Raw genomic sequence first — 27905 nt, forward strand, 5'->3', positions numbered from 1 at the left:
AAGCACTGCTGGATGCCCGGAGCCGGGGTCCTGGGAGAAGCGCTACCCAGCCAAGGGCCCATAGCTGTCACAGCAAACCTCAAGACATTAAAAAAAAAATAAATCAGAACTTCAGAAGTGCTTGAGCCAACCCATGAACAAATAATTTTAATGTTTTTTTCAGCAGACCGTAGTTTTCTCAGAGCTCCACAGTCTCCTCTCTTTGCAGTTGGACAGATACAGTAAACACAACAAATATATGATACAACCCATCACAGCTGGATTAAAAAAAAATACACAAAAAATATAATACATAAAAAAATGGATTTTTAACATTGTGGACTGACACAGCTCTAAAAATGGTGATTGTAACCCTGGTAAGCTTTACAAAGTCTTTAAAAAAATAAAACAGTACTTCATGTGAAATTCATAAATACACTGGAGGAGAACGGAGGGGCTGGGGCGGGGGTTGAGAAAGTGTCTCTGGGATCGTGGCTAAACCCCGGCCGGGGCCGTCGGGGCACCGTGTGCGTGGGGTGCGGGTGGGCACCCCGGGGCCGGCACAGGCGGGATGCAGGGATGGAGGGAGGGAGGGATGGAGGCACAAACCGGTCCAGTTACTGAAGAGCTTCATCCCCGGTGGGGCCGGGAGTGGGGCACACCTGTGTTTTATGTCGGGGAAGTTTTGAGCTTTCATTCCCAGAGTTTTGGATCCGTGAGTGAAACGGAAGGAAGAAAAAAGAATGACGAAACAACAAACAAACATGCTACATATGAGAACTCGGCCGGGCAGCCCCGGCACAGCCCTGGGGGGGGATGTGGGTGCCTGTCCCTGGATTTTGTCCTCTCTCTTTCCCCCCTGCTCGCCGCAGCCGCCTCCGTCCAGCCCCGCCAGCGTCTCCTCGCCCAGGGCTGGGGTGGCTCTGCCCCGTCCCGCAGCGATGGGTGCCTTCTCCCGGCAGCGAGAGGTCGAAGTCCCCACACCTCGTGGGACATGTGGCAGCGCAATGGCAGCCAAGGCCCTTTCCTGAGCTCTGGGGCTGTTCCTGCTCCTCCGCACCCGGCAGCGTTGAGCCTAAACCCCCCACCCCGTCCTGGGCTCCAGCACCCCTCGAACCGCTCCTGCCCTCCCGCAGCGCCTGCCTTCGCACCTCCCACTGCCTTCGCGAGAAACCCGGCCAGACCTGCCCACCTCGGGCTTCCCGTCCCCCCGCCAACCCCCTGCCACCCTGCTTCGTGCCACCGCCAAACCCGACCTCTGTCCCTCTGCGTCCCTCCTCTGCCCTGGGGATGCTCTGCGCCTCGGGATCGGGCACGCTGCCTGGGCTTGCTTGGGGCTGCAGCCACCAAAATGCCTCCAAGCAGACCCAGTCCCCTTCTCCTGGCATCCCTCCTCTCCTCTGTCCCCTCTCTGTCCCCAACTCGCAGCCTGGCCATGCATCGCACACCGTGTTTCTTTCTCCACAGCCTCCTTCCCCGGCTGCTGCCCGTGGGATGCAGGCGAGCCGGCCGGAGCGGCTGCGAGGAGCAGCTGAAACTGGAACAGTCAACACAGAAAAAAGGCAAAAAAGGAGGGGGGAAAAGAAAAAAATATGGAAAATGTACATATGCAAAGCAAATCTGCCCTCACTGCTCTCTCCTGGTTACTCCTTGGCAAGCGACCACGGTGGGGGGGTACGTTTAGCCTGGGCCACCCCCAAGCGCAATCCCTGAAGGCACACGCAGAGCTCAGGGGGTCCCACTGCCACGTAAAAGCCAGCCCCTGGTCTGCAGAGACCCCAGTGAGATGGAGACCCCCCCCAAGCCGTCCCTACGCCAGCCAGCTCCCCATGCCTAGTCCTGCTGCACGGCTCTGACCCAGCAAGCTCAGCCGCGTCACCTCCTCCAGTCACCGGCAATGGGGGGGTGGCAGGGGACCAGGTCCCGGGCACCGCAGAGGGGGCATAATCCTGATGACAAACACGGTGTCTTTTTAAAAAGTATTAAAAAGCACTTTCATTTTTAAAAAAGGGAAAAAAAAAAAAAAAAAGAGCCATAATAAAAAACGGTTTGCATCGTCGATGCCCTCCTGCCTTCGGCGCCGGCTCCTGGTGCCCCGGCCGGGCATGGAGAAGGAGCATCCCGGGTGCCGGTGCCCGGGGAAGCGGCAGCGTCCCCCTCCGCCGCCCTGCCCTGCCCTGCTCCTACCTCGCCATGTCCGTCCCCACGTCCCCACTGCCACCTGGGCTCCGGTACCGACGCGGTGGCCGCTGCCATGCCAATCGGTTCCGGAGCAGACCGGCGTGACGCCACGTCCTCCGGCCCGTCCGTCGCTCGCTCCTCTCCGCTCGGGACCAGGACCGCATCCGAGCGAGGCGGGGGGCGAAGGGGGTCGTTCCTCCGCTCCGACATCCCGCTGCTGGCGGCGGCACAGCCGGCTCCCGGCCTTCACCGGCGACGCCAAGGGCCAGTCTCTCCCCATCCAGCGCCGGACGCGGGGTTCCTTTCTCCCTACGCTTCCTTTCCCATTCTTCTTTTTTTTTTTTTTTTTTCTTTATTTATTTAAAAAAAAAAAAAAGAAACTGTTCCTAAGTAGAAAACATCTGCGATCGCAAGTCAGTCTTTTTTGGCTTTTGTTTTTCTTCCTCCTCCTCCTCCTCCTCTCTTCAAATGACTTCTCACCAGGCAACGGGCACGGGTGGCTTTTCTGCACGGCCCCCCCCTCCCTGCGCGCCCCTCATGCCCCTGCCCGTCCCCGAGGGCCCCTAGTCCTTGACCAACTTGTAGACGTGGTGCTGGGCGCCGTGCTCGCTGGTCGAGACCTCGAAAACGAAGGCTATGCAGAGCAAAGTTTCCTGGGTATCCCTGTTGGTAACAACCTGCGGCAGAGCGGAGAGCGCGTCAGGAGGGGGCCGTGCCCACGGGGGGGGACGCTGGTGTCCGTGGGGTTGCCCGGGCACAGACATCTCAACTGCAGAGCTTTTAATTGCACCACGGAAAATTTTGTACCTGTTATTTTGCAGGGGGGGGGGGTGTTGCATGGGTTCAGGCACAGGCACTTTATTCGCACCATCAGAAATCCGCTACCCATGTTTTGGGGGGCTGCACGGACAATTTAATCGCACCGGCAAAAATTGACTCCCCAGTTTTTAGCGGGTCACGTAGGCTCAGACACAGCCACTTGATTTCCACCACCAAAAATTTGCTACCCATCATCTGGGGGAGTTGAACAGGCTCGGGCACGGCCGCTTTATTTATTTATATTTGCACCATCGTGGTTTGCTCCCTGCAGTTCGGGGGGGCTGCACAGGCTCAGGCACAGGGACTGCATCACCAAACATCTGCTGCCCGATTTCTGCGGGGGCTGCATGGCCTCAGGCACAGCCGCTTTAACCGCACCACGAAAAACCCGCTGCCCGTTGTTGGAAGGGTTGCACGGGCACAGCACCGCCAAAAACCTGCTGGCTGTTATTTTGGGGAGGGGGCTGCAGAGGCTCAGGGACTTTAATTGCACCACCACAAATTTGCTGCCTGTTACTTGGGAGGGGGCTGCATGGGCTTGGGTGCAGCCACTTTAATTGCACCATGAAAAAATGGCTACCTGTTATTTGGGGGGCTTGCACGGGCTCAGGCACGGGGACTTCTAATTGCGCCATCAAAAATCCGCTGTAGATTTTTTGGGGGGTTGCAGGGGCTCAGGCACAGAATTTGCAGGGCCAAGGCTGGGTGCCCCGGGGCCGGGCAGCGGGGCTGGCAGGGTGGGTGTGAGCGTGGGCACCGCGCTCCCGGTGGGAAAGGCTCCCTTGGAAAGGGCGGGGAGGTACCTGCAGGATGGTGAAATTCTCCAGGACGCTGTTCATCATGTACTTCTCCGGGAGGTGCTTGAGTTTGTGGATGAAGTTGATCATGTACTCGCACATGGGGGACCGGTGGATGCGGTAGACGAACCGGCCGTTCTCCAGCCGCGCGTACTCCGTCTGCGGGGGGGGGACAGCCGAGTGAGCAGCTGCCCCACGGGAGCCGAAACACCGCGGGGGACGTGGGCACGGGCGGGTGGTGGCCGGCTGGGACACGGTGGAGATGGCCTCTCCGCTCCACCCATGGGACAGGCATGCACCCGTGTGTCCTACACCCAGCTCTGGGGCTTCCTCCATCCCCAGGAATGTACTGAGAGCCCAGTGAAGACCCCAGGACCCCAATGAAGACCCCGAGACCCCAGTGAAGACCCCGAGACCTTAGTGAAGGTGCTGAGACCCCAGTGAAGATCCCAGGACCCCACTGAAGACCACAGGACCCCAGTGAAGACCCCAAGACGTCAGTGAAGATTCCAGGACCCCAGTGAAGGCCCCAGGACCCCAGTGAAGGTGCTGAGACCGCAGTGAAGACCCCAGGACCCCAGTGAAACTCTCAGAACCCCAGTGAAACTCCCAGAACCCCAGTGAAACTCCCAGGACCCCAGTGAAGGTGCTGAGACCCATGCTCCACCCATGGGACAGGCATGCACCCATGTGTCCTACACCCAGCTCTGGGGCTTCCTCCATCCAGGGACCCACAGCAGACCCAATTCCAACCCCATTCCGACGCAGTGGGCCACGGGACTCACCTCCACCTTCTCCACGACCTGCTTCCCAAAGGAGCACACTTTGGTGGAAACCGTGATGGTCATGTTCTCCGCACTGCTGTACTGGCTGCTGACACCGTAGAAAGTCCCCGGCCCGTCCTGGATCGTGCTGTTCAGATCCGCCTGGAGAGGTGAGAGCGGGGAGAGGGTCCTGTTAGGTGCCACCGCACCCAGCTCTGGATGGGGACAGTGGACACCGGCTTACGGAGCTGCTCCGGATGCTCCCGCTCCATTTGCCTGCTGTAGGTGACCCTGCTTCGGCAGGGGGTTGGACTAGATGACCCACAGAGGTCCCTTCCAACCCCAACCATTCTGTGATTCTGTGATTCCATCAACGGGGTGCCCAACCCACAACAAGGCTCAAGGAGAACCCCTCCCCAGTCCTCCCCCTCGCAGCATCGCACCCAAAATTTGACGAGGAAGAAGGAGTTCTGGGGCCCACGCTCATAGAGCTCCTTGAGGCCGCCTTTCTTCTCGGGGAACTTGTCATAGATCTGGCGGATGTCGACGGCCTCCAGCAGCGGGTCGCTGTACGAGGGGTTCGTCTGGCCGATGTGCACGAAGAGGTGTTTGCTGTACTGTAAGGACCGGGGTGGAGGAAATTAAAACGAGAGGTCAGACGGAAGCACGATGCCGCCGAGCACGGGGATGGGCACCGTCCCACCAGGGCAGGGGCGACACGGAGGGGACCGTTACCGTTTCGGCGTCCCGCGGCACCTCCATGAAGGCTGAGTACTCGAGGAGCCGGAGCTTGGCAGAGGCGATGGTGCGGTCCTGCCAGACGGGCACGGCCGAGGCGGCTGGTGGGAGCGGAGCCAAGGGCTCGTAACCTGGGGGGGCGGGGGGGGGAGCAGCCGTGAGCCGGGGTGAGCCCCCCGACACCACGATGGGGGTTTTCCCACGGGGTGACCAAAACATGGGATGTGCCGATCCCGCTCCGGGTGGAAAGGGACGGGAGGGGGGACGCAGCCGGGAGCAGCGGGGTCCCACTCCCTGGGGGGGTTTGGCTGGGTTTAAGCCCGGGTTTTTCCCCTGGGGAGGGGACCGCAGGTGGGTGGCACGGGGCAGGGGACAAAGAGGACCCGGCAGGGATGGCAGCACTTACTGGCTAGTGATGGAGGCATGGGTGGCTGGATGGGGTAAGCTGGTTGTGCAAACGGTTTAATGCTGGAAAGCAAAGAGCATCGTTAGGTTAACGAAGCCCGGGTCGCCCCAGCCCCTTGCCAAGGTGGGGGGGTCCTGCCCGGCACAGCGGAGGGGTCTCGTACTTACTCCTGAGAGGGTCCAGGCTGTCCTGGGATAGGCCCACTCCAAAACTGGGGGAACAGCACAGGCAAGAGTCAGCGGCTTCTGACCCCCCCCAAACTCCCCCTCCCCACATACTGCAAACCCCGGGGAGCCCCCAAAGCCCCCCTTGCATTGCCACCACGGCCACGGGGCTGGTGAACATTCCCCCCTCCCCTCCCTGTGCATGGGGGTCCATGTTCCCCCCCTGGGGTGTCCCTGTGGGGGGGCTGTCCTCACCCTGGGGGCAGCAGAGAAGACGGCCTGAGGAAGAGGAGGGGGGGGGCTGAGCTTGTTCTGCAGGACGCTGGCCGACACGATCTGCGCGGAGGACATGGAAGCCATGCTCTGCAGAGCCTTATCCTTCGAGACCTGGTCCTGGAGGGGGGGACAGGAGGGAGAAGGGGGGGGGTTACACGGGCAGTCTGAGACCCCCCCTCAATCTGAATGTGCCTGGCAGGTTTTGCAAAGCAAGAAGCTGATCACTGGCCAAGTGACCAGGGCATGGATGCCCCCCTCCCCCCTCCAATGCACCCATTTTAATTAAGGCTTTAATATTGAAAATATCCCCTGGGCAGGAGCTGCCGGGTCTGGAAGGCGGCCCCGCTCCCCCAGGGATGCTGAGGGTTCAGTCCCTCTGCGGGAAGGGGCAAAAGGCAACGGGGGACCAAAGGCGTCACAAACACTTGTAAGCTCAACTTACCAAGTTCATGGCCTGTCCGCAAAAGAAAGGAAAAAAAAAAAGGTTAGAGCACAGTGGGAGCTTGCGTAGACTGTGTGCACCCCTCCACCCCCCTGAGCCATGTATCTCCCACCCCGGCTCATCACTGCAGCCAGATCTGGGGAGCGAACCCCTCGACCCGGCTGGTCGTCACAGGATGCACGTGGTGGGCACCGATGCCCGGGCGTCATCCCGCTGGGAACAGGATGCCAAAGCCCCCCAGTTTCAGGGGATCGCTGCGGCGAGCCAGGCCTGCGCCTTTGCTGGCTTTTTAATATCCTTTACAGCCTTTACCACCCTTTACAGCCTCTTCAGCAGCCCCCAACCCTTACAACCAGGGAACGCGGAGGAAGAGCCGCCGGGCTCCTGCCCTGCCCTGGCTCCCCGGGATGTCGGCACCAACTCCCTGTTGGCACCTCAAGGCAGAGCCTGGGCACAAGGCTGTGTGCCTGCATTTATATCGGAGACCAATTCTTTTTCCTTTTCCCTGCACTGCTGGGGCAGGAGCGGAGGGCTCCGAGGTCTCGCCCCGGCGCAGCACCGCTCCTCCAGCCGCATCGCGCGCTGGTCCCACCCCGCACACCCTCTGGTCGCCCTCCGAACCTTCCTCAGGGATCAATCGCTTCGTTTCTTTTCACCCGGGGCAGGGCAGGAGCGTGGGCGTGCAGCCACACGCCGGGCAGCCCTCACGCGCACGTGACTGCAGCTTAAATATATATTTACTGCTCAGGGAAGGGAGTTTCCGCTCAACAGGACAAGCGCAGGGTGAGGGCTCAGGGCTGCCGGCGCTGGGATTCGCCTCCCAGTATGGCTGGGATGTTTGGCATCCCGAGCGTATCGGCTTAGGGGGATCTCTGCCCTGGCTGTTCCCCCCGGATTGCTGCGTGGCCAGGGATGGAGAGCACAGCCATGGATGCCAGCCTCCATCTCCGGACCCCTGGGGTCATTCCTACCTCTGCCTCCTCCCCTAAGCTGCAGGAAAGCCTTTTTTTGGTGGCTTTTTTTTTTTTTTTTGTGCAAAGAATTCTGCTGCTGCTGACCCTGCTGCCCACCCGGCCCTGGCTGCCCCTCTTATGGAATGGTTTGGGTTGGAAGGGACCTTAAAGATCATGTGGTTCCAGCCCCCCTGCCATCAGCAGGGACATCTTCCACCAGCCCAGGTTGCTCAGAGCTCCATCCAACCTGGCCTTGAACCCTGCCAGGGACGGGGCTGGGAGCTGGGTTTAATATGTCCAAGCCCAAAGCAGCCTCCCACAATATTTTTGGGTGCCCTCTCCCGGCTTCTCCCAGCCAACCAAACCCAACAGGGTGCGAGCACCCTCCTGGCACCCTGCTCATGGGGCCACCGGGTTCCCTGCGGAAGGGCTTTGGAGGGCATGGCTTGGTGGGCTCCTGGGCAGCCTGAGCTTAGAGCTTTGGAAGCCACGATGCCAGTGCCATCTCTGACAGTGGCCCCTGCCACCAGCCCCAGTGCCAGCGGCTTGGCCACAGCACCCGTAACGGGGACACGGGGACACTGGGAGCTGGGGATGCTTTTGGGAGCTGGGGATGCTTTTGGGATTTGAGGTCTTGGTGCATGGTGAGGGGGGGGCTGCGTAGTTTTCTGGGCTCCCACGCCCTCGGCAAGGCAGCAGGCCCCCCCGGATCCTGCCCAAGGAGACGCTCCCCGGTGTGACGGCGCAGGGAATAACCCGGGAGCGGCGCGGGCTGCGCAGCCCAGCCGGCAGCCGGCTGTCCCCGGTGGGCGGTCGCGCAGTAGGGACCGCTCCGTCCCCCGCCTTGCAGCGTGTGGGTCCAACACGAGCAGGGCTCGGTCCTTCGGCAATGCCCCCAGTCCTGCCCGCGCCCACCCCCCCTCCTCCCACCATCGTCATCCTCCCCACCACCGTCACGAAGCTCGGTGGGAACAGTTACGGAAGGGTTAGTCGGGCTCCAGTGAGGAGGAAGGAAGGAAAGAAAAGCCAACCAGAGAAGAGAGGATGATCCAGTTTTCCTCACTCGGCTCCCTTGGCCCCTGGAACCACGGGCTGCCCGGGCACCGCCATGCCCCCTCCCTGGCAGCACAGCCCCATCCAGGCCTGCTGCCACCCACATTCCCATACTCAGACTCTGGGGTATCAGAAGCCCCCAGGCTGGCAGCCTGCAGGGACCCCCAGGACCCCCCTGCCTCTGCCCACATCCCACTGGCACCCGTCACGAGTGGGGCCAGGTCTCATCTGGGGGGGGGCAGCTAGCAACCACCTGGGCGTTTGTGGGGGCTCCTTTTGCACCCCTTGCTTGAACCTCACTTTGCCTCGCTGGCTGCTCTGGGGGGTCCTTCCCTTCCTGGGTGAACCCCTGATGGCCCCAAAGAGCGGGCAGCCCTCAAGCATCACCGGAGGAGGGTTTAAACCCCCATTTCCCCATGGAAGCGGCGTCCTTGCCTGGGCAAAAGGCGGTGATTTGGTACCCAAATTCACCCTCCTGGGGGACAGGGAAGGACTCTGGTGTGTCCCCCCCCCCAGCCCTTGAGCTGAATACCCCCCCCTTGCACTTCTCTCCAGGCATCCCACAACGCCGCCGCTCAAAATCATCCGGTCCCAGGAGCCGAGGGAGGGGGAAGAAAAAAAAACCACCCAAAAAGAAAGGTAACGAAGGCAAAGCAAGCGGCACACCGCAGAGCCGAGTGCGTTAGTCGTCAGCGGGCTGGGGGGGGCCAGGCGGGGGGGACGCGTACCTTCAGCTTGGACTGAATCTCACGAGATTTCCGCCGGGCAAGAACCTGCAAGTGGCTAGAGACCTGCAGGGAGAGAGCAGAAGGAGAGGGGGAACAGCAGAGCCGTCAACCAGAGGAAAGGAGGAGGAAGGAGAGGGGCTGCCCATGCTCACAGAGACACCGCCGCGGACACCTGGGCAAGGGCACCAACGTACCTTGATGCCAACCTGGTACTCCCGCACCTTCTTCCGAGCTAGAACCTGTATGTGGCTGGACACCTAGCGCCCGCCACGCCGTTCGGAAAGGAAAATACAGAGAGCGTGAAGATGTGGTTCCCCCTCGTCGGGTGGGATGCCGTCCCCGGGGAAGGGAGCGCGGAGAAGGGGGGGAGAAGAAGGGGGTTCCGCGGTGATGCTCCTGGAGATGCTGAGGGTCCTGCGCCTGCTGTGAGCTGGAGGGAGGAAAACTGGGGTGGGGGGGGATGACCCCAGCGCTGAGCTGATTGATGCTGGTTTGTGGCCCCCCTGCTTGGGGTGAAGCTCCTCGGGGTGACGCTGCTGCAGCTGGGGGGTCCACATTTACCACCTCTTGGGGCTTCCCAGACAGACAGCCCCCCCCCCCCCCAGCCCCTGAGAGCACAAGGAGCTGCTGCTGGATACAGCCTGGCTGGTTTGGGGGTGCCCATGGGCTACCCCAGGTGGGGCAGCAGCGGGGCTGCCAGTCCCGGGGGAGATCCAGGAGGGACCAGCTCGCTGCCCCAGGGCTCCTGCTGGTTTCGCAGGTGGGAAAGGTGAGAAGAGGGGTGGGTTTTTTTTGTGTCCAGACCCCCGTAAGAGCAGGAGCCAAAGGAAAGAGGCTGCTGTACGGGCAGCAAAGGCACAGCGCGGCTGGGGTGCCTGCCCCGAGCCCCGGGCAGGGTGGGGGTCCCTGCACCCACTGGGCACTGGCACTGATTTCGGCAGGATCCTTCTCCCACCGGTGCCAGGCTGTCCAAGCAGGGACCCCAGGCTGTCCAGGACACGACTGCACAGGGGGGACAATGCCACACGTACCCTCCCGGTGCCTTTTCCGAGTCCCCCCATCCAGAGCATGGCCTTCGCCCAGCGCTGCATCCTTCCCCCCACGGAGGGGGGGCCCAAGGGGTCCCGTTAAGGCTTTAAGCGAGAAATAAAGCGCTGCTCAGCGCAGGTCTGAACACGAGGACAGTGGCCGGACCCTGGCCCCCCTCCCTCCAGCATCAGTCCTGGAGGGCTGTCCCCCCCCCCCAGTGCCTGGGGACCAGCGTCCCTCCCTCGCGGGGACTGGTGGCACAGGACAGTCCCAGTGTTAAGTGTCCCCATGCCCCAAACCCATCGGTCCCACTGCGGCGGGCGACGCGCCCGCTCCCAGCATCCCGGGCTCTGCCAGGACAGGCAGCACCATGGAGGGGAGGGCAGAGCCACCAGACGAGGGACAAACGGATGCATCCCATGGTGGGCTCGGGCTGGTCCTCAGACAGGTTCGGTCTCTGGCAGAGGGACACAGCGAGGGCTCGCAGCCGGGATGGATGCGACCCAGCCCGCACATGGTACAGGCAAAAGAGGACCACCACGTGCTCCCTGCCGCGCCGGCACCCAGCCTGCCCCCGCACCCAACCCCACGGGGCAGCAAGGTCGGGGCGAGGGCTTTGTGGTACCTCGGGGCTCCCCAGCACCGGCACTGCCGACCACCCAAGGACAGGGATGCCTTGCTCTCAGCCCAGGGTTTTGGGGGCACAAACTGAAGCAGAGGAAGCTCCAGCTGAAGATGAGGAAGAACTTCTTCCCTCTGAGGGTGACGGAGCCCTGGCCCAGGCTGCCCAGGGAGGCTGTGGAGTCTCCTTCTCTGGAGATATTCCAGCCCCGTCTGGACGCGGTGCTGTGCAGCCTGCTCTGGGTGACCCTGCTTGGGCAGGGGGATGGGCTGGGTGACCCACAGAGGTCCCTGCCAACCCCGAACATGCCAGGATTCTGTGTGATTCTGTGGGTGCCTTCAGCCCAGCAAGGGACGGAGGTGGGAACGGTCTCCAGATCCCAGTAGAGCAGCAAAGAGACGCACGCAGACGCAGACGCTGCTTGGATGAGATTGTAAGGGGCTCCTGCCACCCCCAGGGTGACCCTCGCCAGGCTGGGAGCTGCCTGCCCCCCGCGCCCCGAATTTCAGGGCATCCCCAGCTCAGGCTGGGACAGACCAGCCCTGGAGCTGACGAAGCTCCTCGCAGGGGACGAGGGTCCTGCTGGCAGCGATGGCGGCTCCGGGCGGGGACACGGAGGATGGGCGACACAGCCAGACACCCGCTCCCACCCTGGGCTTGCGTGACACCCCCCTCCCACCCCCCCCCCCCCCCCGAACCCTCCCAAGAGAAGAAGCAGAGCAATGGCCTCACCTGCTTCCTCGTCCTCGTCTTCCCCGTCCGCAGCTTGATGTACCGGGCGATCAGCTCGTTACGACCTGCCGGCAGAGCCAAGGGGTCAGCGCCGGGGAAACGGGGGGGCCGGGGGCACCAGCCCCAAAGGGCACCTCTGGGCCCCCCACCCCATCCTGATGATGCTGGTCCTTCATGAGGCTGGTCCTTAATGAGGGAGGCACTGCCAGGAGATGGCGCTGCCATGACGGGTCTCCAGCCCGAGGGGACATCGGGGTGGCCCGAGGGGACACGGGGGTGGCCAGCCCCCTGCCAGGCCAGCTGGACCCATTTGTGGCCCCCCCCACCCCACCGGGTTTGGCAGCCCCCAGACCCAGGGGGCTCGGAGGGGAGGGTGACAGTCACCAGGGACCCCCACCACAGCACTGTCCCCAAACCATGGACCCCCTCAAAAGCCACCCCAGCTGGAGCACCCACAGGGGAGCCGATCAACCCTCTCCCCATGGGGCTCTCCGGACCCCCCCCCAGCACCCCGCTTCCCGTTTGCAAGCCGTCCTGGCCTTTCCACCAGTATTTCCTAACGTCCTGGGTCTAATTCGAAGCAGAAGTTGCTTTTGCGCCACATTTTCGGGGCCAGCTGTGGCCAATCTACGTTCAAACGTCAGAGCAGCTGGGAGCTTTCTTCTCCCGGCCCCGGCCCCCCCGCCGCTGTGCCCCCCGCGCACGGGGGCGGCCAGGCACGCCAGATTTATTTTAATGGACCAGATGGTCGCGGTTGGAACTTGTCGAAATGCCCTTGGAGCGGGTTTCGGCTTTAAAAAAAAAAAAATCTGTTTAAAAAAAAAATATTTCCCCCCCCCTGCAACCCCCCCAACCCCGGCCGGACCCCTCCCAGCCCCGGAGCAACTGGGCGCTCCTGGGGGGGGACAGACATGGGGACAGACAGGGCCAGGTGCCGCGAGGGGACGGCTGTGCCTCGGGGTGCCCGCGCCGGGCAGGGGGTGGCGGCTGGGACCACCACGGGTCCTGGCACCCCTGGAAATGGGGGTACCCCTCATCTGGGCAGCAGCACCCCCGGTGCCACCCCGAAACACCGAGCGTGGCTCCCATCCCTCCTGCTGCTCCCAGGCCGTGCCACCTCCTCAGTCTCGTTAGTGCCTAACGAGGGGCCGGGTCGCCAAGGGTGCTCTTTGAACGCAGACGAGGGGATGCCCGCAGCAGGGTGCTGCCAAGGGGTGCAGGTGGAGGGGATGGTGGTGCTGGGCCCCGGCGTGGGGGTACGCCGCATCCCCCTCCCCGCTCCTGAGTCCCGTCCTCTCCCTCCCCACGCTCAGCCCTTGGGAAATAAATATGGGAATTAAATGCGGGTGCCTCCACGCACGCCGGCGGGGCAGCGCCAGCCCAGCGCCGTGCCCAGCACCTCCTGCGCCCATCCGCCTCGCCCCACGGGGCTGCACCCTCGCAGCCTCCCCGCAGCCGTCCCCGTGCCCGCGTGCCCCGTCCCGGTCCCCCGTGATTCACCCAGGACCGTGCCATTCCCTCCGAGAGGGCACGTCCTCCTCCAAATTACCACATTCCCCAAATTCCTCTCCCCTGACACCACCACGTGAACCAGTTGGACGGGCTGGGTTAAAAATAACCCAGCGGGCAGCGAGCGAGAGCGGGGGCCAGCGTGCCCGGCCCCCCCCCCCCCCCGCCCAGCTCCCACCTGCTTCGCCGCCCAGGCACCTCTGGCATCAGCACGGTATGGGCATGGCCATGGGCATCCTACGGGACCCCCCCCCAAAAAAAAGTTGGGTGCTGGAGAGCAGCGGCACCGGCACACACCTTGATGTCGGATGCCGGTAGCCCTGGGGGTCCCGGTAAGCTCGGCACCGCCGGCTGGGGGTCCCGGGGGTCCCGGTGGGGAGATGCTGGGGGGGCTGGGGGGAGATGAAAGGCGGCCGGCGGAGGCTGCTCTGCCTCTTTAAGCAGCTGCCAGATGTCTCCCAAAGGCTGGAAAAACCGGTCGGGGCTCGGCGCTGCGCAGGGCCAGGCTCCCGGCGGCACTTCAGCTATTCCGGGAGAAATCCAAAAAATGCACCCGCTTGGGAAGCCCTGTGCTCCCCCCCACCCCCCAGCCGCCAGCCCCAACGCCCCGGCTTGGGGGCCCCCCGCAAGCGGGGTGGCACAGGGAGCTGGCGTGGGGACAGGGACGATGGCACGGTGCTCACCGCAAAGCCTCAGCCCTTCGCTCCTCTCCATCGGCGGCCGGCGAGCTGCAGCCGGCGCCGGTGCCAGCGGCATCCTGGGTGGGTGTATTTTGGAGGGCAGGGATGGAGACGCTGGCCTGGGTCACTCTGTCACCGTGCGGTGACAATAACGTGGTGACCCATCCCCAGCTCTGAGGTCACCGGCCCTGGGGGTGACATCAAGGGAGGTGGAGGGGAGGAGGGACCAGCCCTACCCCTGGCAGGGATGGGGACACCATGGCACCCTCCAAGGGCAACGGGCACAAACTGAAGCAGAGGAAGCTCCAGCTGAAGATGAGGAAGAACTTCTTCCCTCTGAGGGTGACGGAGCCCTGGCCCAGGCTGCCCAGGGAGGCTGTGGGGTCTCCTTCTCTGGAGATATTCAAGCCCCGCCTGGACGTGGTGCTGTGCAGCCTGCTCTGGGTGACCCTGCTTGGGCAGGGGGTTGGGCTGGGTGACCCACAGAGGGCCCTGCCAACCCCTGCCATGCTGGGATTCTGTGTGGTTCTCCGATTCCACCACTCCTTGCTGTCACCACGCACCCTGTGCCACCACCACTCCCTGCCTGCATTGCCCATCCTCATCCTCTTCCTCCCCGCTGCAGAGAGCCACCAAGACTGAGGTGTTCCGGAAGACACCAGAAACCAGGCTGAGACCTGCCCTAAACTCATTGCACCAGTGGGCCCAACCAGCCTCAACGCTGCCAACAAAGTCACCGAAAAGCTGAGCCAGGCACTGGTGGCTCGGGGTGGGCAGACGGTCCCCGTCCCCAGGTCCGGCGGGGAAGGTCTGGGGAGCGCCGCGGAGGCAGTGATGCGGCAGCGCTCCCGCTCCCCACCCGCGCCCGCTCCCCGCCTGACGGCTTCGCCAAACCAGTCGGTCCGGCAGGGCCGAGAGAGAGGGAGGGAGCGGGAGGGAGAGCCAGCGCGGAGGGAGGGGACGCGGGTCACTGCCACCTCCCCAGGCCGCACCCGGGGAAGCCGCTTTCGGGGTCGGGGGGGGTGCTCGAGGGCGATGCCCCACCGTGGGTTTGGGGCAGGAGGTTTTGCTGCCTGCCGCCTCCGTCCTTGCCCCTGTCACTCACCGTACATCTTGCCCTCATCCGAGAGGATGATTTTCCGCCGGCCGCAGGGGGGGTAGATCGCCAGCGCCTCCTGGAAGCTCTGCTCGATGTCCGGACTCCACACGCCCTCGGCGTCGTTGTCCAGACTCTTGTCCATGCCGTCCTGGCCATCTTCCCGCCCCTCCCCGGGGCTGCCGCTGGCGTTCCAGCTGTTGGACGCTATGGTGCTGGCTGCTCTGGGCTCCGACCCCGAGCCCCCACGGACACGCGACAACCTGCCGGGACACAGGGGACACCCGTTAGAGACCCGAGCTCCCGCGGAGGGGCCGGGGGCTGCGGCCGTCCCCAGCCGTGCTGGGGCTGCGGTGACAGCCTGGTCCCAACGTGCTGACCCGGTCCCTGCTCGCACCCAGGGCCAGGAGGAACATCCCGGTGTGGGGCATCAGAGACAGAAGCGGGCTTTCCTTGGGGGCAGAGCCACGATTTCCACGAGCACCCCCAAATCCAAGCCACAAGCAACCACGTCGGGTCCACACAAGTGAAGTCTGGGAAGGGAACAGCCCGGATGCAGCATCACCCACACGAGGAGCTCGGGCTGACACACGGGTGACACCTCGGGACGGGGTGACAGCCACCCCACAGCCCATCAGCCGCCCACCCAGCCCAGAAAAACCTCCCCAACCCCAAACCCCCCCCCGCTCCGACGCGCCTGGCGAAGGCAGAGCTGGGATCTGCAGGGAGACGCTGGGCGGCTCCAAGCCAGACCCTGCTAATGGGAACCATGTGGCCGGAGCCCTCCGGCAGCCCTACCCCTGGCACCGGGAGAGGCCCCCCGCCCCGAGGATGCTCAGCTGGGGCGCTGGGCGCTCCCCAACCGGCGGGCGATGCCGGGGAGCCTTCAGCCTCCTCCTCCTCCTCCTCCCTGTTGCCCAGCTCCCGGCGTAGGGTTTTGCAATAACATGTTTGGCGGCAGCTGCCGGCGGTGGGAGCGAAGAGGTGTCTCCTGCGCCGCGCGCTTCCCGGACGGGTTGGGAGTGTACAAAGGTCTCCGGCGCAGACATCTCCTTTTAAAGGAACTGCCGCGGCCCGCTGGCTCGAGCGCACTGCGAGGCCTGTTCTTTTCTTTCTTCTTTTTTTTTTTTTTTTTCCTTTTATAAAAAAAGAAACTTCCCCCCCCCCCCTCAACTCTCCCCATCTCCTTCTCCCTCGCCGTGATGTGATGTCAGCCCCTCTGGTCCCCGCCGCCCGCCCCTGCCCGCCGTCCCCCCCCCAACTCGCCGCTCCCCCTCTTGCCGAGCGCTGTGGCCAAATAAGGAGAACTGGATTGTAGGATCGAGCCAGCCGGCCAAGGGAGGGATGGCGGCAGCGGTGCCGGACGGGCCCGTGGCACCCCACGTCCCCCCCGAGTCCCGTGGCACCCCGAGTCCTATGGCACCCCGAGTCCCATGGCATCCCAGCTGTGCCTGCTGCCGGGGTGCTCCGTGGGGCAAACCGTTGTCCAAACCGAGCAGGGTGTTGGGGACGGAAGGGTGGGGGGACACCAGGGTGAGGCGCCAGGCAGGGATGGCGAGGGTGGCATGTGGGGACGGCCCCGGCGGGACCCCCCCGCACCCCCACTGCAGCCCAATGCGGCGTCTACAACAGGGTGCGCAGCTGCCCCGGATGGGTGCTGAGCCCCGGCTGCACCACAGCAACCAGAGACCCCCCCAGCAGACCAGGATCCCCCCGACACAGGGGAACAGGAGACCCCCCCCCACTGCACCACAGCAGCCAGAGACCCCCCAACAGACCAGGATCCCCCAGACACAGGGGAACAGGAGACCCCCCCCCACTGCACCACAGCAGCCAGAGACCCCCCAACAGACCAGGATCCCCCAGACAGAGGGGAACCGGAGACCCCCCCACTGCACCACAGCAGCCAGAGACCCCCCAACAGACCAGGATCCCCCAGACACAGGGGAACCGGAGACACCCCCCCACTGCACCACAGCAGCCCAAGACCCCCGCAGCAGACCAGGATCCCCCCAGTACAGGGGAACCAGAGACCCCTTCGAGCTGCACCACAGCAGCCCGAGACCCCGCAGCCCCCAGACCCCACAGTCCTGCAGTGACCCCAGAGCCCACAGCGGCCTGGGACCCCACAGCAGCCCCATGGCAGCCCAAGAGCCCCCCATCTGCACCATGGCAGCTCAGGAGCTCCCACCCTCGAGATCCTGCAGTGGCCTGGGACCCCACAGCCCTTTGCCAGCCCAGGACCCAGCAGCGTCCCGGGACCCCACGGGGCTGCCATCAGCCCCCCCCGAAAGGGGAAAGCCCCAAGAGCCGATGCCGGGGGGGTGACTTTGACCCACCAGACGCCCTGCCCTCCCTGACTGACGGGTGCTTTCGGGGCTAAGGGCAAAGCTATAGGGCCAGAGGCAAAGCTGTAAGACCAAGGAGGAAGCTATAGGGCTGGCAGCAAATCTATAGGGCTGGCAGCAAATCTATAGGGCTGGCAGCACCGCTGCAGGCAGGATCCCGGAGCGGGCAGTGTGACCAGCACCCTGGGTCACCGTCCCCGTGCCGGGCACCGCACGCGCAGGCAGGGTGTCAGCTGCCCGCACACCCCAAGAGCTTCCCACCCCCCCCGGCACCCCCAGCCCACTCCCACCCCACTGTGGTTCCCCCCCACCCTATGCAGGGAAACCCCAGCCCAGCCTTTTCGGGGAAGCGGGGAGAGGAGGGAGGGCGATGCTGGGGCCCCGGCCAAGGTGTGAGGAAGCAGCTCCTCCTCCTCCTCCTTCTCCACTGAACCTGCTCTTGGCCAGGCCGAGACATTGGATTTCCTGGAGGGAGGGTGCACGGCACCGCGCTGACGCAAGGCACGGCCGAGCGCCGCGCTCCACCCAGCCCTTGCAAAACACCAACAATTAGAAAACCGGCACGGCTGGACGGCCGGACCACCGGCCAGACCTGCTCCGGGCAGGGAGGGGACCCGACCCGCCGGAAAACATGTCACCAGCTGCTGCCTCCCAGCAGCCCCCCGGGGACGAGGGGAGAAGCCCCCTCCCATGGTGCGGGCATCTCCACGGGGCTTGCGGGACTCCAGGACCACCGATGCGCGGCGCGGATGCTCGCTCCTGGTGGGGATGCTCACCCCGTCCGAGCAGGGATGCTCGCTGGCACCCACGCCAGGAGGGAGCCCCGGCACCCAGCTCGCTCGCCCCTTTGCACCCTGCCTTTGTGGGGTGCCCCACTCCAGCCCAAGGCTTTAGAGGGGGTGCTGGGGGGGGGGGGGGCTGCACCCTGGCGAGGTCCCCCAGTGGGCGTGGGACGGGCGCCCACAGCGGGCAGGGGAGGACGCTGCCAGGGATGCCCTTATCTCCCTGCAAGGCCAAGGCTGTGCCGGGGACGGCGTTCCCACGGGCTCGCCGAGCTCCACGAGCGGGGGGCACGCGGGGGACCCGGGGCAGCGCAGGCAGCAGAGCTGCGGGCAGCTGCCTGGTCGGGGTTGGAGAGCCCCGGAAAGCAAGGAGAAGCTTCTTTACACCCTGCAAACGTGAAGAGGAGGGTCGCAACGGCAGAAGGCTGATGGGGTATTTTCTGGTGGGTGAGGGGAAGGAAATATTTTGGAGGCAGCAGCTGTGGTCAGAGCGGCACGGTGGGCACCACGCTGGGGCTGGGCGCGGGTGCTGAGGCGAGGAACAGGGTGCTGCCGGGACCAGCGCAACCAGCAGCAATGCGAATCGGGCTGGGGGTGTGCGGGGGGTGGCCTCAGGGCTGGGAGCACCGGGACATCACTGCTCGAAGCCGAGGGCTGCAGGGCCACGACGCGGGCAGAGGTGCCTGTCACCCCGCAAAGCCTCTGGGCACAGGCTGGCACCGCGTCCCCATCCCCTGCTGCCCCAAAACCCCCCACGTCCCAGGACGCAGCCAAGAACGAGGGTCTGCCCAAAGCAGTGGGGCGATGCCCCAGCGCCTGCCCGGCCGCGCACCCCGCCATGCCACCCTGGGGGGGGGTGGCTTATTGCCACAGCATCCCCCCATGCCACCGGGGATGCAGGGCACGGCCACCGGCACCCGCTGCATGAGGGGGCCTGGAGCAGAGCGCATCCCCAGCCGCCACCATCCAGGGGGACAAGGTGTGGGGCAGAGCGGACCCAAGGACCCCTCCTTACCTGGGGCTCCCCCAACCCACAGCACCGGGACCCCACCGGACAATCCCCCGCGGTGCTGGGGGCACCAGCAGATCCTGCAAAGGGGAGGAGAGGGGGGGGTCCGGCTGCATCCCGGCTCCATCCCACCTTCCCATGCGGGGGACCCGGGGCGATCCAGCCCTCCTTCCTCCCCCCCTGCACCCGGACCCCACGGCGAAAGGATAAAAGTTCACCGACAAGCCTGGGCAGGCGCGGCACAGCGCGGCGCTCAGCCTCGCGCCCGCGAAGCACCGTCACCCGCGCCAGCCCCGGCGGGGGGACGCGCAAGGCCACCGTCACCCCCTTCCCATCACCGCGACCGCTGGCACCGCACCCCAGGGGCGAGGGGGGAAAGGAGCCCCCACCTTGCCCCGGTGCTGAGCATCCAGCCCCTGCCGGGAAGCCAAGCTGGCCCCGCTGCGGCGAGGTCCCCGGGGAGGGGTCTCCCCTGGGGAGAGAGGGGCTGCTCCGGCACAGCGGCGGGCTCTGAGAGACCCCAAATGAGCAAACCCCAAAGCCGAGGCTCCCGGGTGCCCCAACACCCTCCACATCCCCCTGGCACACCGGGGCTCAGCGAGAGCGTGGCTGGGGGGTCTGACAGCAGGCAGAGGCCTTCGTTAACGTGCTCCTCGTTCCGGGCAGGGGTCATTAATGGACTCCTCGTTCCGGGCAGGGGTCATCGACGTGCTCCTTGTTTTGGGCAGGGGAGTGCTGGCTGGTGCCGGTGTCCCCACTGCCACCTCTGCCCACCCCATAACATGGCTGGGAACGGGGCCGGGAGAACCATGCCCTCACCACGGACACAGCCACCGGCTCCGGAGAGCCCTTGGAAGCAAACCCAACAGCCCCGGGGGTCCTGAGGGACCCCAGCAAGGCCATGCCGGGAAGATGCCACCCCGCCCGTCGGTGACCCCAGCACCACACGGAGCCCCGACCCTCTCGACTTGGCCAAGCACAACCCTACAGCGCTTTCCTCGCAGCAGCCAAGAGCCCCGTGTCCCCCGGCAGCTCGCCCGTGAGGGTCCGCCCTGCCCCAGACCCTGCCCCATCCCACCAGGGACACCGTCCCGGCTGGCACGCAGCCGTCCCGGGGACAACCGGCACCCATCGAGGCGGGCGGCAGCGGCCCAGCGAGCCCGGGCTCGGCGGGGAGGGCGGTGGAAGGAGGTTTGTTTACATCGTGCTCCTCTTCCAAACGGCTCTCGGCTGCGGTGAGGGATTCCCCGGCTCGGGAAGAAGGGAAGGGTGGCCGCCCTCTCCCTCACACCTAGGTCTGCACCTCCCCGATGGGGAGGACTGGCCACCTCCTCCCCGAAGGGACCCCCGGGACGGGCTGGGGACCCCCGAGCGCCCGGCCGGCTCCCTGCGAGACAGCCCAGCTAATTTCCTCCCCTCTATCGCTTCCTGTCCCTTCCGGCTTGGCGGGCGGCTCAGGAAGCAATCGGAGCCGGGAAACCGCAGGAGGCCACGTGGCAGCATCCCACCGGGGTCCGCGGTGCTGCCAGGGCCACCCCGGGCACGTGCCCTCTGCTCCGGCCGGACGCCCGCAGCCAAAGGGTCCCCCCAGGTCTCAGTGAAGCCCCGAGCCCCCGCCGGGCAGGGATGCGGCCGGTCCTCACCCAGCAGCGCGTGGCCGAGGGATGCTCAGCTCCCCCATCCCAAAGGGCCATGGGCGAGCCAGAGGGGAACTTGAGTGATTTTCCCAGACAAAACGTGCCCAGAGATCGAGCAAACCCCAGGGCACAGCGCGAGATGCTCCCTCCTAACGGCAGAAGCGTGGGCGTGCAAACCAACTCCTCCATCTCCTCCTCTTCCTCCGGCCCCGGCAGGGCGGCGGAGCTGGGTTTCAGCTGCTGGAAGACCTGAGCCGGTTTTGCTCAAGCCTCCGGGTCCAAGACCCGAGGGCAGGGGACAGAGGGACACCGTAACCTGGCTTCCCTCCCTGGCCCAATTACGGCTGCCCTGCCCAGCCAGGACGGGGCGTTTCACCCAGCAGCGCATAAATAGAAAGCTTTTGCAGCATTAATTGCTCTCCGCGTTATGAAACGAGCCGGATGGAAACAACAGGGTTGGAGCAGCCTGCCGGGGACGGGCCACGGCCGCCCCATGACATCCCCCAGCGTCGGTGGCATGGTCAGCGCCGGGCACGGCACCCGCTGGGGACTGTGCCAAAACACGCCCGTCCCGGGATGTCACCCATGGAGCATCCCCTCCAGATGAGCTCGGGGTGGCCACCGCCTCCCGAGTCCCTGGGGACCCCCAGCACCGCTCGTCCCAAGGGGAAGCCAAGGGTCTCTGGGGCCAGCGAAGGCCCCGGGCAGGCAGTGGGATGGTGTCCCACCGTCTGGATGGTGTCCCACCGTCTGGGTGTGCCCCGGGTACCCTGCCCGCCCTCGGACACCCTCCCAGGAGGAGAATGACCTCCATGGAGGAGCTTTGGGTGCTGCTGACCCCGTTTTATGCCATCGCAGCAGGGCCAGGGAAAAGGTCTCGCAGGCGACGCCGGCTGCCAGGCGAGGAGGAGGAGGAGGAAGGCTGCAATGTATTTCACACCCGCCCCCGGCCGCCTCCACCCCCGCGAAACCCAACCCTGCCCGGGGAGCAGCTGCGCCCGCTGCCCTCGCCACGGCACCCACCGGAACCCGGGGCCAGCACCACCACCACCACGCTCCCGAGAAACCCCGCGGGGCGAGGGGGGTGCAGGGGCTGGTCCGCCCCCCCAGGCACCCAAGACCCAAGGTGGTGGGGGGCTCTCAAGCTTTACCATCCCGGCTGAGACATGGAGAGGGTCCCTGGCCGCCAGCGACCGGGGCGAAACGCGACACGGCAACGTCACCTGGCCACTGTCACCCCTGTGAGGAGCTCACCGGGCTCGGGGCAGCCTCCAAGCTGCGGTCCTGCCTTTAACGTGGGTTACACATCCACAGGTACACCCTGCCCCGCACAAACCGCAACGGCAATTTATTCCCAGAAAGGGATATTTTGGTTTTTATCACCATCCTACCTCGTGCTACAGCCCCAGAGCGGCCCGGCGAGCGAACCCCCATGCGCGCTGTGAGCGTGCCGGGTGCCCGCGGCGGAGCTTCGCCTGCTCCCAGCACCTCTTGCCACCGCCCGAGCCGAGAGCTGCGAACGGGCACGGCGACTCCCGCTCCCGCGGACTGAAAAATTGCTCTGGAATCCTCGGGGAGGAAAGCTGCTAAAAATACACGAAGGCGGCATTCTCGGTAAACGAAGGAAGCTCTGGCGAGAAGCATGGCCCAAGAGCGCCGGAGAGCCCGGCACGCCGATACCCAAACGTCAGACCCGGCCCCGCGACACCGGGCTGCGAGTGGGGCTCGTCGGCCGCCCCACGCCAGAGCCGGAGCCCGCACGCGTGCCGCAGATGAGCCCCACGCCAGCACCCAGCGCCCTGCCCGGATCCCCCACCAGCACCCGGGCAAGCAGCCGGGCAGGGAGGCAGCGGGGTCTTCCACCGGATCTTTGCTCCCCGGACTGCGAAGCGCCCGGATCTTCCCGCTAATAAAAACCCGACGCTCTCTGGGGTTGGGGGCTCGCGTGCGGGCGTGCTTTTTCCCCTCGATCCGAATTGCCTAAGCCGGGTAGGGGGGGAAGGCAGGAGCCTCTGGGGGAAGGGCGGGCGGCGAGGAGCTGGCATGGGAACGGCAGCCCATCCTCCACACGCGCCGCGTCTGTAAACTTTGAACATCTTCCGGAGAGAAGTTAGTGGCTATTGTGAACAGCTGGATCTAATTTGACGAGGAGCGAGGAGGAGACAGTCGTGGGGAAATAATAAGGCTTGGCGCTCCCAGCGAGGATCCCCGAGCCCGGCCAGCCCTCCCGCCTCCATCGCACCCCGCCGGAGGGGAGCGCGGGTGAGATGGCCATGGGGAAACTGAGGCGTGGAGCGGTATGGGACTTGATCGTGTCCTGGGTAACGCAAACCAGGAGTCCAGGCATCGGGGGCATTGCCCCTGCGCGCGTCCCCGGACCCATCACCCCTCTGGCAGCCGGGGCATCAGTGACAGCACGGCTCTTCCCCGCGGTGGGAAGCCAGGCTGCGACGCGGGGCCACCTCCTCGACCCACGGCAGCGTCTTCAGAGCCGGGGACCCCCGGCGCTCACTCTCGATGCTCATGGGCACCGCGGCGCGACGCATCCCTCCAGCCGGCTGCTTCCCGCGAGGCTCTGCCCACCTCCTAAAATTAGCCCCAGCTCTGCCGTCCCATCACCAGCTGCCCCCCGCAGCCGGGGAAGCTCTGCCAACGCACGCTCCAGCTCCGCACCGATCCCCCCGGCAGCGAGGGGGAAGGGGATGCAACATCCTCCTCCGCCGCTCGCATCCCGCTTGCCAGCCACCGGCGAGCGAGCACGGCCGGGCATTCTCTCTCACAGGGCGAAGCGCAGCCCTCGAGCGTGCCGAAGGCACCTTCTGCGCCTCTGGCTCGTTAGAGGATGGCCGATGACGAGCTCCGGGTCGGCTTTAGCCAGCTGAGACCTGGCGCATCTCGTGACGTGCCCAGCGCCCGGCTGGAAGGCGACGGCGGCAGCGTGAGGGGTGGGTTTCAGTGCCGCTGCGGTCTCGTGGCACGTAATGGGGGGCATGGAGGATGTCGGAGCGTTGCATCCATTCGGGACCCGCTGAGGGGACGCGCTCCACCGGGATTTGCAGCGCCGGGATGGGACGCGCTTCGTGCGACGGGACACTCGTGTTTCCCCGGACCCTTCGCCCGCAGGGTCCCGCTGGCTGTGCCAACGCAGAGCCCCACGCTAACGCCGCTCCATGGGGCCACCAGCTGCCACCCCCAGGGATGAGACCGCGGGGTTCACGGCCTGTCACCCCCAAAGGGCTCAGCCACGCCTGCTCCCCACGAAACCCCGCCACGAGCTGCGTGGGGGAGCCCAAAACGGCGCCCGACAGCGCGAGACCCCGCTCCCCACCGCCGCGTTCGGCACCGCGAGGACGCTTCGCCGGGGCCCCTCGCTCCCATTTCGCAGGCGGGGAAAACCGAAGCCCCGGGAGGGTTTGCAGCGGCGTGCCCAGACCCGCAGCAGGATCCGGCCGTGCGTTATCGCAGGGGAGCGGGGAGGGGGGGGCCGCTCCTGCCGCGTGCCCCGCCGGCTCACCCCGTCATTACCTTCCCTCCCTCCCTCCCTCCAAAAAAACATTTCATAAGCTGCCACGTGACGGTGGCAAGAGCGAACGCCCACGCGCTTCAGGTGCCTGCCCCGACCGCAACACGCAGGTGCCCGGGCTCGGCCGTCGCAGCCCCCGGCACGCTCCCGGCTTGGGCACCGACCCCAGATAACGCCCCGGACGCACGGCTGGGAAGCTCAGGGCACGGCCCAAAATCAAATCCAAATCAGACCCAAAACCAAAGGTATTTGGTTACCTCCCGTCCACCAGCAGCACCCAAGGTGGTGCCAACGCCATGGCAGCCCCGCCAGCCCCTTGCAAAGGCCGTTGAGGATTTAATGAGAGCGAGAAGCTCCTCGAGATGGGACATTTTTTGGGCAGCATCTGTCCCGTCTGTTGACGGACAGAGGGATCCCAACCCCACGCAGAGCCCCAGGATGGCTCCCGCCACGCAAACGCCAGCAGCACCCTTGGTTAGAGCTTGGCAGACCGTTCGCCTCTCTTTCCCTCCATCCTCCGCTCCTGCAGACGGGACAAAAGGCGCTGAGGCAGGAAAATGTGTATTTTCACAGCTAGCAGCCCAAAATTACCCATTGCCCCCCTTTCCATCAGTCACGTGCCCGCACCGCTCCTGTCACCGCGCTCACCTCGCCACCGGCCTGGTGCTCGCTGCGTGTTTGACGGGAGCCGTGCGGTTACTTGCTTTTTAATACATTAATTATAGCTGATTGCCACCGCCACCCCCACCTCCCCAGAGCCGTGACCTGCTCCCACACCCCCGGGAAAAGGCTCCTTCCTCCGGCACGGCGCCAGCACCACCGGGGCTCGCCTCCCGACCCGCTCCGTGGTGGCACGACGGGGTGAAATGGCAATTAAAAGGAGACGCCGCTTCTGATATCGTGATAAATAGCGACTATGTCACGGGAAACGGATCCAAGGCCCTGGTGTTGGTGGACATGGAGCCCGGAGGTGGTTTTGCTTTGCAGGAGGGGGATGTTAGAGGCGGGATGGCTGCTGGAGGATTCGTCTCTGTGCCCCTTTGCCCCCCAAAAACGCCCCGGTAGAAGCATCCTCCTGACGCTGCAGTCACCCCGGTCAGGATGAGGGTCCTCGAAATGCCCGGGTGCCGCTTACGCCAGGCGGCTGAGCCCGCCGCGGAGCCCACCGCTTTCAAAGGGTTATTTCTGCTAGAAAAGCCAGCGCGATGCCAGCCTCGCGCCCGCCCCGTGCCCAAGGTCCCTCGGGGACAGGAACGGCCCTCGTGTCACCTGGCTGGGAGGGGGCGGCTGCTCACCCCACACCCCCTTCCCATGGGAATGCCGGCCCCGCAAACCCAAACGGTGCCAAACCCAGCACCTTCTCCCAACGGGACGCTCATGCCCGTCCTCTCCGGTGCAGAAGTGCCGGGAACGCCGCTTGGGCAGCGTCGTGGTGGCCGTCACCTGCCCCGACAGCGGAGTCCCAGCCCTGTCGCCCCCCCAACCCATTCGTCCCCCAGCTTTGCTGCCAGGTGACCTTGGTGAACTCTCCCCCTCATCCATTTTGGGGACCCCCTTCCTCCCGTCCCTGGGGGAAACAACCCACCCCGAAAGCCGGGTGCAGGGAAGGGCTTTGGGGCCATGGAGACCCCAGGGCCGGCGGGTGCATGGGGGGGTCACCAGCCTGGCAGACCCCCAATTTTCCACCCATCAACACGAGTACCCCAAAACCATGGGGGGGGGTGGGGGGTGGCAGCCCCTCTGGCAGGGCCTCCCGGGGTGGCCGGGCAGTGCCAAAGCCCTGACTCACGGCACGCACGTACCCACGCCGGGTAAAGCGATAGGAGGGGAGCGAGGACGCCGGAGCCCAAAATACCCCGGCGCGCCTGACACCGGAGATTATCGCTTCGCCGGTGGGACAGTCGCCCGGCGCGGCTCGCCCCAGCTCCCCGCAAAGCGCCAGAACCCCAAAAACCCTCTGCCCTCACCTTCTCCTCTGCTGCCCCGTGCCAAGCACCCGACGGCGATGGGGAGCTGCGGGGCGCCTGGCACCCCGACAAGGCCTCTCGTACCATTTCCAGTTGGTTTCTCCCCAAAATATAGTTTTGTTTTTTTCTCAGCCAGTACAGCCCAACCGTGCTGGGCAGTTTCGGGGGGCGGAGGCGGGCGGCACTGCCAGGGCTTGGCCCTTCTTTCCCTTCCGAGGGGGTTAGGGGGCAAAAAAAAAACAAACAACCCCAAACCCAAGGAGGGTGTAAAAATAAAACAATAATAATAATAAAGATGACACACTGCCGAAAATTATACATCTAATTGCTGCCTCGTTAGCAATGCGCCCCTATGACGAGGCACGAAGTGTTTAGCATACAGTCAGCCTATGGTCATCCCCTACATGCGTGTGACACACATGTAACGTGACACGCGTGTGGCCCCCGCACCCCACCCGGGACCCTCCCGTGTGCCGTTCCCTGCGAGGGGAGCTTTGGACGGGCATGGGGGGGGATTTATCGCTTTATAGGACGCTGGCGCCCGCACCCTACGCGCTCCCGACGTATGGGCTATACCATAGACAAGGCCCCTTTGTAACCCTATAGCCCGCGCACCCCGGGGAGGGGGGGGACCCACGGAGGGGCCGGGGTGGGGGGCACCCAGCGCAGCCCCGACGGGGCGGGAGCCCGGGGACGCGACGAGGGGGGAGTTGGGGACGCCTTGGGGACGCCCCGGCTGTGACGACCCCCCCCCCCCCCCAAATACACACACCCCCCGTCGGGAGGGGAGCCCCGGGGTGGGGTACCGGGGTACTCGGGGGGGGTACCCTGCTGTCCCGTTCCCCCCCCCCGGCCGGGTCTCGGTGCAGCCGGAGGGCTGCGGGCCGGGAGGAAGGAGGCGCCGGAGGAGGAGGAGGAGGAGGAGGAGGAGGAGGAAGGGGGGTTGGGAGTCTCTCCCCGGCGAGCGCTTACCTGCTCCGTGCTCCGGAGGGGCTGGGCCGGCCGCGGGTGCCGGGAGCGGAGCGGGGTCGGGGCCGGGGGGGGGTGCGGGGAGGGCGGCAGGAACGCGGGGAGCGCGGCGGGCTCCCGGGACCGCGCACGGAGCCAGGCGAGGGACGGGAAAGTTTATGCAAGGGAGGAGCAGAAAGTTGGGAGTCAATCAGGAGGCGGCGGGGCCGGGCCGACCCTCCTCCCTCCTCCCGCTGCCCTCCTCCCTCCTCCCTTCTCCCTCCCTCCTCCCTCCTTCCCTGCCTCCTCCCTCCCTCCATCCCTCCTCCCTCCCTCCATCCCTCCCTCCTCCCTCCATCCCTCCCTCCTCCCTCCCTCCATCCCTCCCTCCTCCCTCCATCCCTCCCTCCGCCGACGGGCACCGGGCCGCGGACTCCGGGGCTGCCCCTCCGCCGGGACGGGTTTATTTTTTGGGGTGAAAAGGGCAGTCCTGGAGCCCGGCTCGGCCCGGCCCGGGCTCTAGGAGAGGCTTCGAGGAGCCTTCGTCACCCTACTCCTCCTCTTCCTCCTCCTCCTCCGGCCCGCAGCCCCGGGATGCAGCTCCGGGGTGGGGTGTGGGGGTGCTGCCTGTCCCAGCTCGTCATCAGCCAGCCAGGGTCCCCTTGCACACCTTCATCCCCTTCTGTACCTCCTCACCCCCCTGCGCTCGCCTTCATCCCCTCG

The 27905-nt window shown here is 65.3% G+C and overlaps 1 protein-coding gene across 2 annotated transcripts; it reads right to left on the reverse strand.

Annotated features, from left to right (window-relative positions):
• Positions 1-121: 121 nt before the first annotated feature.
• Positions 122-27346, reverse strand: TEAD3 (TEA domain transcription factor 3). Of its 2 annotated transcripts, XM_075443114.1 has the most exons (14): positions 27207-27346; positions 14978-15231; positions 11684-11748; positions 9495-9557; positions 9301-9363; positions 6567-6578; positions 6104-6241; positions 5852-5895; positions 5685-5746; positions 5276-5409; positions 4984-5157; positions 4562-4702; positions 3783-3935; positions 122-2837 (listed from the first exon to the last, which is right to left on the reverse strand). In XM_075443114.1, exons 2-14 carry the CDS (start codon positions 15111-15113, stop codon positions 2724-2726), a joined length of 1299 nt encoding a protein of 432 aa, XP_075299229.1. In that variant the 5' UTR covers positions 15114-15231; positions 27207-27346; the 3' UTR covers positions 122-2723. The 2 variants fall into 2 exon arrangements, with proteins under 2 accessions (XP_075299229.1, XP_075299230.1); XM_075443115.1 differs by lacking the exon at positions 9495-9557.
• Positions 27347-27905: the final 559 nt, after the last annotated feature.

Source organism: Opisthocomus hoazin, chromosome 25 (genome assembly GCF_030867145.1).
Source record: "Opisthocomus hoazin isolate bOpiHoa1 chromosome 25, bOpiHoa1.hap1, whole genome shotgun sequence".
In the NCBI taxonomy this organism is placed as follows: domain Eukaryota; kingdom Metazoa; phylum Chordata; class Aves; order Opisthocomiformes; family Opisthocomidae; genus Opisthocomus; species Opisthocomus hoazin.